At 46.2% G+C, this 12,240-nt stretch overlaps 2 protein-coding genes across 2 annotated transcripts in view; one reads left to right on the plus strand and one right to left on the minus strand.

The window, feature by feature from the left end:
- Nucleotides 1-5,966, plus strand: part of WDR3 (WD repeat domain 3) — a 30,073-nt gene extending 24,107 nt beyond the window's left edge. Inside the window, exons 23-26 of the mRNA XM_014525986.2 lie at nucleotides 3,074-3,117; nucleotides 3,745-3,873; nucleotides 4,239-4,332; nucleotides 4,931-5,966. Of these exons, the coding sequence (XP_014381472.1) occupies nucleotides 3,074-3,117; nucleotides 3,745-3,873; nucleotides 4,239-4,332; nucleotides 4,931-5,086 (423 nt within the window). The 3' untranslated portion in view covers nucleotides 5,087-5,966. The remainder of the gene's footprint in view (nucleotides 1-3,073; nucleotides 3,118-3,744; nucleotides 3,874-4,238; nucleotides 4,333-4,930) is intronic.
- Nucleotides 5,967-6,077: 111 nt separating this feature from the next.
- Nucleotides 6,078-12,240, minus strand: part of SPAG17 (sperm associated antigen 17) — a 78,775-nt gene continuing 72,612 nt past the window's right edge. Inside the window, exon 17 of the mRNA XM_025192457.1 lies at nucleotides 6,078-6,658. The gene's annotated coding sequence lies outside the window, so the exon portion shown is untranslated. The remainder of the gene's footprint in view (nucleotides 6,659-12,240) is intronic.

Raw genomic sequence — 12,240 nt, forward strand, 5'->3', positions numbered from 1 at the left:
GCAGATTTTCCTAGGAGCTAATTAGCAATGGACCTACTCCTTAGTCTTCCTTTTCTGACCAAAGTACCATATTTTCTCACGTGCATGTGCTTCAGAATAAGACACACCTTGTTTCTGAAAGGCTTGAATGAAGAAGAAAAATTTATTTTCTTATAGTAAATAATTGAGTAACAGCAGCCAGGGAGCTGAACTTGCTCTTCGTTATCTACTCTTTGTGGATTAATTTACTTTTTTTTCGGCTGCAAAAACAAAAGTAACTGCTCTTACTATATAATGCGAGCACTGGGTTTCCAGCAGCTGGTTTTTTGGGGGGGGGGGAAGTGAATGTGATTTGTAAGAAAATATGGTATTTATGGAACTTCCCTCACCATGTGTAACATCTTATTTACCTTTGCCTCCTTGAGTTTGTCCCTGCAGATTCTTGCAGTTTCTTAGTATACTCTCTTAGTGACCTGCCCATCCTTCCATTTTTGTGTATGTTTTTCTTTTGATTTTTGAGGCATCAGAGAAGCAAATTGTGCAGCTCTGTAGGTTCTGCTGTGCCTCCATCATGTCAGAATAACTTGTTGAGCTTCTAGTAGCATACCTTTTTAGAAACTGCCGTCTTCCCAGTGCACCTTTATCTTTCAGTCAACTCATGAAATTGGGTCTAGTATTTCCCCGAGTCAGTTAATATCCACCCGTGTGAAATTAACTATGTAGGTTCTGGTGACTTCTTGCTTTCACAGTCTCAGAATTATGAATTCTGTCATATTGTAACTACTTCCTTCCAAGCTTCCCATCACCTTCACAGTTTCAACCAGTTCTTCTCGACTGGTCAGCACAAGATCCAAGATGGGGGATTCCTTACTTGTATCTTCAACGTCTTGGATCAGAGAGTTGTCATCCACACAAGTTAGGGTCTTGCCTGTTTTATTTCCAGCAGATAGCTGGAAAATGTAATTCTCCCCTTAGTACCATCTCACTACTATTGGATAATGTTGTCATTTCCTCGAAGATCGCCTCATCACCTTTTCTTGGCTTGGTGGCCTATAACAGACTCCCACTTGTAATACTACTGAGGTACTTCCCCTCCTTTATCTTTTACCCACATCCACTCGGATCTGCTACCTTCTTCCTCCTGACTAGAGAATGCATATATATATTTTTGACACACAATGTGGTATCACCTCCTTTTTTCTCAAACCTATTCTTTCAAAACTGAATGGACCCCTCATAGTTGATGTTTTAGTTGTAAGAGTTGTCCCACCAAGTTTCTGTAATACCAATTCATTCATAATTTTCTTCACAGGCTATGACTTTAAGATCATCTTGTTTGTTTCCCATATTCCTTGCATTTGTTTCTATGCATCTAAAGTATTTCACACTTTGACCTACTAGTTTCCCTCTTGCATCCCTTTTTTCATATTCTGTGGCTTTCTGGCCCTTCCTGAGTCAAGTTGTTTCTTCTGGTCCTCTTCCCTCTGTATTGTTTGCTCTGTGGCTAGAGGGTTTTGTTCACCATCCCCCAGGAAGTTCCCCTTTCTAAGTTGGCCAGGTGAAGCCTAGAGCTGCTCTTTCCAGTCCTTGTCAGATGGTTCCCATCTCTTGATAGCAGTCCTCCTCCCTGGGACATCTGCCCATTGTCAAAAAATCTAAATCCTTCATGATGACACCATATTCTCAGCCATGTGTTTACTTCCCTGGTGTATTGCTTCCTATCTGGGACCTTATCTTTGGGGAGGATTGACAAGAATGCCACCTGTGCATCATGCCCTTTCATCTTCCTACCTCAAGCCTCATGGTCTTCTCTGATCTACTCAAGTGTTTTTCCTGGCTATATCAGTGACATAGACAAGAAGGAAAGGATCTGGCCAGATGAGCTTTGGCAAGCTCTCTGATGTCTTGGATATGGGGTCCACTCCTCATGAGACCCCAGTTCCAGATGACAAATAGGCAGTTTTGTCCTCTGCAGGAGGAAGTCCTCAACCACCACCACTCTCCTTGTTTAGGTGGTCCTAGAGCCCTCATCCCTATGGCCCTGCTCTTCTCATCTACCTTCTTCTTTATTTCTTCTCTGTCTCCCCAGAGACTGCCTTTACCCACCAGGCTGAAAAGTATTTGGGAGTGAATTTCGCTCCCATTGGTGAGGTTCAGACTTGTGTAATACATATCCACCGAGACACGGGTCTCTGCCTTCCAAGGTAAATGTGACCTCTAGAATATAGGATTTTTCTCACCTGATGAATACTTTAATTATCCCATGCGAAGTGGAAAGCCTCACAGGAAAGATTGAACACCCCACCCCATGACAGCCTGGTGTTATAGCACAACATCCCTGGGAGGTGGAAGATATGGCATTACTGTCTAGGTAGAAGAGGGATTTGGATCTGGGTATACTTTTTCCTGAGTGAGTGCTCTAGCTTATAGGCTACTGGTAAATGGGGGTGGGAGGGGGAAGGTACTACCTTCACCAAAGCAAAAGCACGCAATGCCAGCAGGTCCTTTTTCTAGGCTCAGACTTTTGTGAATGGAGACTTAGGTTCCAAACAGTGGGCACACTGAAGTTCTTCAACACCCAGAAATACTGTATGGGCTCGACATGTCAGGCCATGGAGAGTTGTTGCCCACTATAGATCCGTCATCATTGTGTTGGTGTGACCCAGGAAGCAGGAACTGGAAGCCAATAGATATTATGGTTCCTGGCACTTTCTTCTCTTAGTGCTGCAGAATGCAGAGCTCAGAACAATCTTGATTTCTGCATTCTGGGAATTGTTTGTAAGATCCACAGTGTGTATGCATGAATTTGTGCTAGTATGTCAAAATAAAACGCATTCTTATCTTGCACTTGTGGTTAGGTTACACTCAACAGTTTGTACATATGGTAAACAAATCTATAAAGCCTATACTCTGCGCTCAGAAGCACTGCATATTTCCTGATTGCCAGCTGAGTGGAGCTAGTTGCTTCCTGTTTCTCTGAATTCTTACTGTGTTTAATATGCCTTAAAAGTGTTCCCTGCTTTCCATAACTAGATGGAATTGGAGTGCAGAGGACATGTTAATGTACAGCTCATGCTCTTTCCTTCTTCTGTAGCCCTCATCATATGTGCTTGAAGTTTTCAAGAAAGTCAAGTCAAGGTGAGTCGCAAGAGGCTTCTTGCTGAGTGGGATCAGTGCTTGAGTGTTGGCCTTGGTTCCTTTGGAGAAGCTGCCAGCACTGGAGGTGGGCAAGAAAAGAAAAACTGGAATGATTGTTGTTAGCAGCTGTGCTGCTGGGGAAAATAATCATTCCCTCCTTAGTAAGAGCTGGCTGAAACTTCGGAATGTGTTGGACCCGCAACCCATGGTGTCATGGAAGGGAGAGCAGCACTGAAAACCTGAGGGAGGGAGGTATGGAAGGTGCAGAGCCTGCTAGTCTTCTTTCCACAAGGCAGGATTGTCTACCAGCCTGCTTCTTGCTCTGGGATGTGTCCAATAAACCACGTGTTCTCTGACCAGTGCTGGCATTGTTGGCTCCTTTCCCTCAGACATAGCTGAGCAGTGACAGTCCTGAGAGTTACTTTGCACCATGTGCCATACTTTGGGGAGAAAGAGGAGGGAAGGATATTTAAGTCTCCTGGACAGAGCAGTGGTGGCTGCTCAACATGGCCACTGTGCCAGAGCCTCCCTGCATGGCATTGTTTCCCTCCATTCTGCGTTAGGACAGTGGCTGCTTTGTGTGTGGATGGACTTAGTCACCCCTGTCCCTCTCCACTTTCCCCTCAGTGAGGTGGAGGAGTCTCTGCTGGTCCTGCCTTTCTCATACATCCCTGACCTGCTCACTCTCTTCAACGAGTACATCCAGGTGGGCACTGAGGTGGAGCTCTTCTGCCGTGCTCTCCTTTTCCTCCTCAGGTGAGTCACAAAGGGTGGAAGTCCAGCACTTACTGCCATCTGACACTTCTGTGTCTCCTGACCCAATCTTAGGGGGTGAGCCCCTATCACAGTTAAGGCAAACAGTTGGACTGGCTGGCAGGTCACGGGCTGACTGGGTCTGAATGGGCCCTTTCTAGCCTCAATTGTGGTGGCAGTGGGGTGGTGTATGCTGCCAGCCAGCCCTGCTGCTCTCTGCTGGTTTTGTGAATAGGGACTGGGGATGTGTCTTTGACCTTCTGGGCTGAGCCAGCACTTGCCCTAGCCCCATGATCCTTTGAGCCCCTGCTTGAGAAAGGGTTGCTCTATGTAATTAGAGCTTGCTTTGTCTGCTTTTTTTCCTTCAGGATACACTTTGGACAGATTACAAGCAATCAGATGCTTGTGGCAGTGATAGAGAATCTGAAGAAAACCACCATCTCCAAAGTCAGTGAAGCCCAGGTGAGTGCCTGCAGCAATACCCTGTGCTTCTGGTTGTGTTTCCATCTGTATCCAAAGCCTTCTCAGTACTCTGTCCCTTTCCCTTGTTTCTGTAGCAGGCAAGTTCCTGGCTGTGGTACAGACAGGGGCTCTGTTATCTTTTATTTGGATTTTTGTTCTCCTATGCAAGTGTCCTGTTTATGCAGGAAAGACAAATAAAATCCCCTTTTTGGAAAGGAAGCCAGCTTTGACTTCGGATTTAGGATTCACAAGTAACCCAGACTGTGGGGAGATATTGCAGATTCCAGCAATCTAAGTTTCAGAAAAGGGAGAAGATTGTGACTTGTCAGAGGCACGGAGCAGAGGCTATATCTGCCACCATGCAGTAATCCTTGTTTTGAGTTGGTGCTCAGTTCTGGTTTGTTCCTCTGTGCTAAAAAGAAGTTAGCTATAGGATTGTGTTGTGTAGATCTGTAGAGTTGTTTGGTTGCTCCTTGCCCAGAGAGGGTGAAAAAAGCCACTCCGATGTGCCAGAGAGAAGGGATTCCTTAAGCAAGTGAACTCTTTGCTACCAGGAAGCTAGGGCAATGCCCAGCATTGTGTTTATCTCTCTCCACAGGACATGCTGGGATTCAACATGGCTGGGCTCCAATACCTGAAGAGAGAGATTGAAGCCAAGGGTGAGGTGACTTTCTTTGCTGATGCCAGTGACCATTTTGAGGAGAAGAAGAAAAAGAGGAAGAAGAAAGAGAAGCTGATTCTTGCAGTGGTTTAGCTCTTGCTCTCCATCATGGGGGTGCAATGAGTGGCTCACGCAGTGTCAGCATGCACCAGAAACCTGTCTTTGGGCTTGAGACAGTCTGCTGTTATGGACACTGGCTGAAGTGGACTCCAGAAGGCCTGTTCCTCTTAGAGTTGGGGGCTCTTTAGCTTTATCGACTCGGGGCATAGTGAGTTCTTTTCCCAGGCGTGAGATTGAACCCCCTCTGTTCTGCTGTTATATTTGAACCCTTGAATTGGCTTCATATATGCTGCCCTCCTCCCTTTTCTTAGCAGCCATTAGAAATGGTTTCATTTCCTCCTGAAGCGGTCCAACTTCCTGTCAGTGTTTTAATTGAGTGAGGAGGATCAAGACATAGTTTGCAGACTCCTTCGGGTCCAAGTCATTTGTGTGGGGGCCGGTGGCTTGGCTTTGTGCTGGTCTTGCAACAGGGAGTGGCTTGTTGCAGACACAGGCTACGCGCTTCTCACTGCAGACCAGGCTAAGGAACACAACACCAACACCCCCCCCCCCCAATGGGGCTGGTTTCTGCCACAGCTGCAGGGCCTAGCCCTACTGCAGTATAGATCTGTTTTAATTATGTGCAGTGGGAGGGTGATTCCATGGAACCTTGTCAGAGGACTTCTCACAATTTATTGGCACCTTTTATCAAACTTATCTGACATCTGGGCCCCAGAAATAGGCCTACAGGAGCAAAGGGGAAGAGTGGAAGTGTGAGTTTTTTGCACTGTATTTGGAGTGGGCAGGTTCACTCAGTATGTGGAGAGGAGAGGTGTCATTTCTGTTGGGAGTGGCATAGAACTGGTACCATTCTGTCTCTGTCATCTGTTTAGATAAATCACATCTTCTGGAAATAAACCAGAGAGTAATCCTCTGCTGTTGCTGCTGTTTGTGGTATGTGCTGTTACGTCCTTAAAACTGTTGGTAACATAGCTTTCTGTGAACTTTGATAAAAACACTACTGCCCTCTGGTCTACAGAACATAGTGCAGGGACTTGGAGCTGGACCTGTTTTTGGTTCAGGAATTGTCTAGATTTTTTAAATAACTGTTCCAGCTGTTCAGCTGATCATTGACCTCACTGACTTGCCATTTGTGAGCCCAGTTATACCCAAGCAATTGTGCTGAAGGCAACTAAGTGGCTGATGTATCTGAGGACAACAGAACTTTTTACTGTTGGTGATGCCATGTAAAATAGAGCAAACCCAGCCTGACTGTCCAATCTTAGAATGAATTTGCAAGGTGTATATGGGGGAAAAAAATCCTCTTTATTTGCTATGAAGTCAAAGAGGAGGATAAAAGTGGAATCTCGCAATGGTGTTTAATCCTTTCACAGCTAACCTGATGTTTGCTCTGTTCTTTGGGAAGCTGTATTATAAGGTCAGGATACAGCATCATGGGAGAACTGATCAAGAAACTGATGCAGTAGTTAAAATATTTTAATCAAGTTAGGTGTGAATGAATTGAGTCACTATATTTATGGGGGAAAAGTTGATACAATAATAGTTAAGTAAAATGCAGGTATGTTGGTACTGCTGGTTTTGGTGTTGCTCCTCCAGTGCTCTGATCTGCAATGAAAGAATAATGAAAATTAACAAGAGTTAATTAAGAGGTGCAAAGTTCTGCAGCCACGATACTAATCCTCCTTCAAGTATCTGTTCACATGCACATTCTCCCTCATGGATATGTGTCAATGCCTTGTTCTTTGACCAGACATTTTTGCTTTCATAGTTACTCATAAGAGTGCACCTCAGCCTAGGTCTTGTGTTGCCTTGCTGAAGGTGTAGAGAGCAGTACATGTTTCCTGTTCATCATTTCGTCTCACTCTAGTTTCATGTGTCTACTGACTTGAGCCTTAGGAAGCATTCGGGGCAGGGGCAAATGAGAGCAACACAGGAGCTCTTCTATTGTACATGTGCTACAAGTGAACTGAATCACCTCATCTGACGCAAGGTTAAAATTGAAGTAAATCTGCTCTATTGATATGGCTACAGACTCCTGTGTTGCAGTGGAACAGCTGCTGCCTGGTCAGGAGTGGCACCTCACTCTTCCCTTTTGAAACTGCTCCAAGTACATTTTTCTCCATGTCCTTAGACTCATTTTTTTTTTCTATTCCCCCAACACCTTTACTATCCTGAGAACATCTGTAAGAGTTGTTCTTGTGTACTGTCTTTTGGGGGAATCCACAGACTTTGCTGTCACCTAGCACCTCAGCACTAATGCCAACTCCTCCCACCTTTGTAATAACGCCATAGATAATATTCTGCGGCCTGGACACTTTTTGTGGAGTGTCACCCATTTACTAAGTGAATTTGCTCTTTTTCTTTTTCTCCCCTTCAGTTCAGACAGGGGGACCCCACCCCCCTTCTTTTTTTGCCCTCTGACGTGGCCTTGCTTTTCTCGGCTTTCAACCATGCCCCTTGTGCACCAGTTTCATACTGTCATCTAACAGCCACATGCGATGTTTATTCTGACTGTCGGAATCTCTGCTCACTGGGCTTACAGACCCCTTGAGGACATTTTTTCACTCTGGCCTTAAGTTTTGTTTATACTCCCAAGTGCTACAGTCACCAGCCTGTCTTTGGAACTAGTGGACTCCTTGTTCAGGGTACTGGTGAAGATCCTTTTTGGGCACTGAATCCCCAGCACCTCTGGTACCATTGCATCATATGTGCTTGCCAAAAAACAGAAGTCACAAGCTGTAATATGTTGACTTAATGGCCCACAGGATACCATATAATGATGGTTAGAAGGCAGCAGTACGCAACAGGTCCCCAGGTGGTGTGCTTTCTCCAGCTCTTCTTTATGCTATATTTGAGGCTGACTGAAGGATCTGGGCCAGTTCAGGTGGGTCTGTGGAACTAAGCATTCTAGGTTGGGAGGGTCTGTCTTGGCAGTCAACCCTATCCTGACAGTACTGGGGTATCCAATATGACCATATTGGCTAGGTTAGGTATAGTGCATGATGTTAGAGACCATGGGCCACATTCCCTCTTGGTCAGCCTCTCAGTACCAGTCCCAAGATGCATGGCTTTATCCTTCATATGAGGACGAAATTGGTGGTGAGGATGTTCTAAATTAGTGTTCAGATCCCTGCACTGTAGCCTAAGGTTACTGATGAAGCTGAAAACTAAGGGCATTCTTGCTCTGAGGGAGCAGTAGATGTCTGTGTAGTTGGGGCACTGAGATAGTACTGGTACAAAGGAGAATTGGATGGTGCTACATGCGTTAATAATGTTGGTTGTTGCAGCATGGGGAAGCTGTGTGGTGATGTGGATATTGAGGTAATTTTGATGGCACCACCATGTTGCGGTGAGAAGTGGATGCTGCTGAGTTGTCTGAGGAGGGGAGTTCTCAGCACTGCTGTATCCAGTTGTTCTGGAGTGCCATTTTGGTGCCCTTTCTTGGTACCATGGCTAGCATGACCTTCAGCAAGAATCACGTGGACAATGGTGTCTCAGGAGACAAGTGATGCTTTATACTTGGAGAGGATTTGGTAGAGCATCTGCCTTGGAGAGCTTCTGCCCTTGTCTTTGACAGTCTCTTGTCAGGTTGGTGTTTATGTTGCTTCTGTGTGGTGTATGTTGCTACCCTAGAAGTTGGTGAGCCCACTCTTGTGCAGTGTGGCTCCAGGGGACTCTGGTGATCCCAGGGCAGCAGGTGATATCATGGCTTTGCTCATAAGAAATATCTGCAGTCTCCCTGGTTCAGGAGGCAAAATAATTGCGGATACTGTGAATTCCCCTCAGACCAGGCATTTCAAGATGCCCATCATATGTGAACCATACTCTCTCACCTGAGGGGCTATATTTTAATCCTAGGGAACTAGAATAGCCAGGCAGAATTCAAGTCTAGTTCAAAGAACTACCAGTAGTGTGACATTTTCCAAAGAAGAGATAAAAATACTACTACACAACTAACTGGCTCAAATTCCAGCGTATGAGCTTCTAACAGTTAAAGCACAGAGGGCAAGCCACTCCTGTTTTGAAATTAGAAGGGGAAAGATTGCGGTTGGCACGTTCCATCTTTGGCACAGATTGCAAAGGTGTGTGTGTGTGTGTGTGTGTGTGTGTGTGTGTGTGTGTGTGTGTGTGTGTGTGTGTGTGTGTGTGTGTGTGTGTGTGTGTGTGTGTGTGTTGACCAGATACCACTGCCCCAGAAATTCATGCCATACCATTAGCTAAATGAGAGGATGGGTTGGCAACTTCAAGTCCCCTCCCTTAGCAGTAAAGAGAACACTGGTATGTTGCCCAAGGGAACAGAAGCCTGCTTCATTGTAGGCAGTTTCCTGGATGCAAAAAGGTGCTGTATGGCTCAAGTACTGATGGTGATGGTATATGCAGAGAAACTGGAGTCAGAGAACAGTCAGAGAAACTGGAGCTCCAAGTCCATGTTACAATTGATCTGCAGAAGTAAAGCTGCTGGTTTTTTTTTTATTAGAGTTGCCATCAGTGTCAAGAGGTCACCAGTAAGACCTGTGATGGGGCCATCCCGGGGCTGAGATCTTATGTCTGCCCAGACTTGCCTGCTACAACTTACTGGTTTAATAACCTGGTGTTCTAAATGGGAGGCTGCCCATTATAATGCCCCGAGGCCAGGGGGTGCAATCCATGGCTCCATATCATCCCTACATCATGGCCCATGCCTCGCAGATGGCATCCAGAATCTTATTGTATTCCCAGCCTGAAGCTGGACCAACTTAATTCTCTGTCAGGCCTCTCACACGCTGCTCTGTTCTGAGTCTCACTCATACCGCCCTCCTCTCACTGGGGCCTCTTGTAGTCTGCCCTCTCTCACTGGGCCTCTTTCATGCTGCTCTGTACTGGCCCTCCTTCACGCTGCCCAGCTCCACTGAGCGGCTCCCATAGGCCATTAGGCTTATCAGTTTCACTCCTGGCTGGCTGACATGCAGCCTTTTGGGCCTCTCCTGTGACCCCCATCTGGGTAGTGACCAGCCAATTCACCAGACATTGGGCTAACTTTGCCCTAGCCCCTCACCAGGTGCTTCTACACATACAAAACACACTCTTGTGGGGGTTGGCCCATGTGCTGCCCTTTTGGCCATCCTTCAGCCCTACTCAACACCCCCATTGATGCAGCCCTTCAGACTGGCCTTCAGCTCTACTCTGCATCTTGCTTATGCAGCCCTTCAGTTCGTAAAGACCCTCCATATTCTGTATGGGCCCACCAAATACCTTACTGCCCTCCTCTGGGGTCAATCCCCTGCCCTCTCCCTTGGGGCTGTCCAGGATCTTGCATCCCCCTAGGTCTCAGGTGTCTGGAGACATGCCTGGCCCTCTTACCCACCATGTTGTGGGGGCTGGGGATATTAAGGCGCCCCTATGCACCTTTCACCGGGGAGGTTAGTGGTCCTGGCGTTTGAATGACACTGCCCTGCCACAGGCAGTCCCTCCAGGCTTCTGTACCCCAGCACAGTGCAGTTTCAGGTCAGGCCCAGGACCAGGAGCCTCCTGCCCTTACCTCCAAGATGTTGTGAGCAGTGGGTCAGCCAGGTGATGTTACTCCCTCAGCTGCAAGCAGCAAACTGCTGCCTCTGCCTGGCTTGCCTAAGTTTGAAAATGGCTGCCTTAATCAAGCACCTGTCAGTTGCCTGATCCAGCCCTTAAAGCAGCAGGCATCAAAGGTGCATGGCCATAACCTGGTTTTAAGCAGTGAAGAATATTAGAAAGAGACCGATTTATTAAGGCTTGGCTGCAGGGAAATCCCAAGGGCAATAGGCTCAATAAGGTGTTTAATGTGGAGATGATAAGCAGAGGCTTTTGAAACACTGAGGAATAGGAGGGGGCTCAGCTGTGAGTGTCGCTTCTGGAGCTGAGCAACTGTAATGACATGTACACTTCCAGCAGGCAAGCCCTTTTTTTACCATCATCTACTGCTCTTCTTTAATCCACCAGGCAGTTCCTCCATGTCTGTCTTCTGCTATCAGCAGTACTAGGCTCAAGGATGAGTCACCAAGATGATATTTGGACAGTTTTGGAAATAGAAGTTAATATCATTCCTCTGATGTACTTACATTATATGGGCAGTTTGCGGGGCAGCACAATCCTGAAGATGGGTGTGGTGCTTTCAGAAACTAGCCGGACCACTGCTGTCTCCCTGTCCTGCAGATAGCTCTCTGGCCTGCTCTCATAGATACTGCCCATTAACACAGGTAATGTACTTGTTAAGGTTCTGTTTGGGGTTTTTTTGGTAAGCAAAAAAAAAAAAGAACGGTGGCACCTACAGGCCCAGAGGTACTGGATCCTTCAAAAAAACTTAAAACTGAACTGCAGACCCCACCCAGAACACTAGAGGTCAGACAGCCAATTTTTGCCAAAGTAACATTTGGGGGGGGAAGCAGAAACAATGCAAAATCATATTAATTACAAAAAAGTAAGGCTACACAGGACCTTATGTGGTCATTTAGTCCAATCCACTGCTCAAGGCAGGATCATCCCTATCCAAACCAACCATCACAGACAAGTGTTTGTCTAACCCCTTCTTAAAAACTTAGGGAGCAAACTGGCACATACACAGCTATTGGGCATAATGGTTGAAATGTCAATAATGCCCTTTGATTTGCCACATGTAAAGCAAAGGGATGATAGAACTGTCAGTGTCCTTTCATGGCAAGGATATGAAGAAGTATTAAAATATGCTAAAGAGGTCCACAGAAGGGGGCCACATCTGCTATAGAGAGAGGCAAACATCTCCAGTCTGTACCAACCTGACCATGGAGTGAAATTCCTTCCTGAGAATCTGAGTTTGACAAGAGGAGCAAAATCCCCTAGGCAGTAACCCATAATTTTTTAATCCCAGGATGAGAACTGGCATACCCAGTCAAAATCCCCACCCTTGACTGCAGCAACACACGATGCTTCTGAAGAAGGTAAAGAAAACAAAACCCTGACACCTGTAGCAACTGGAAGAGAAAAAAATTCCTTCCTGGCCCCATGCGGTGAATAATAATGCCCCAAATGCATCAGATAACCAGACACCTTCTATGCTAAAACCACACCTCCATGCATTGTACACCCTGACTGAAGAGTTAGAACTGTCACCCTATTCCCTCCATAAACTTATCTCATCCTTTTTTTTTTTTTTAATAACCAAGCTGCTTGTGAAGCTCTGGATCATTCCCTTCCTCCTG

The sequence above is a fragment of the Alligator sinensis genome, unplaced genomic scaffold (assembly GCF_000455745.1).
Source record: "Alligator sinensis unplaced genomic scaffold, ASM45574v1 scaffold101_1, whole genome shotgun sequence".
In the NCBI taxonomy this organism is placed as follows: Eukaryota; Metazoa; Chordata; order Crocodylia; family Alligatoridae; genus Alligator; species Alligator sinensis.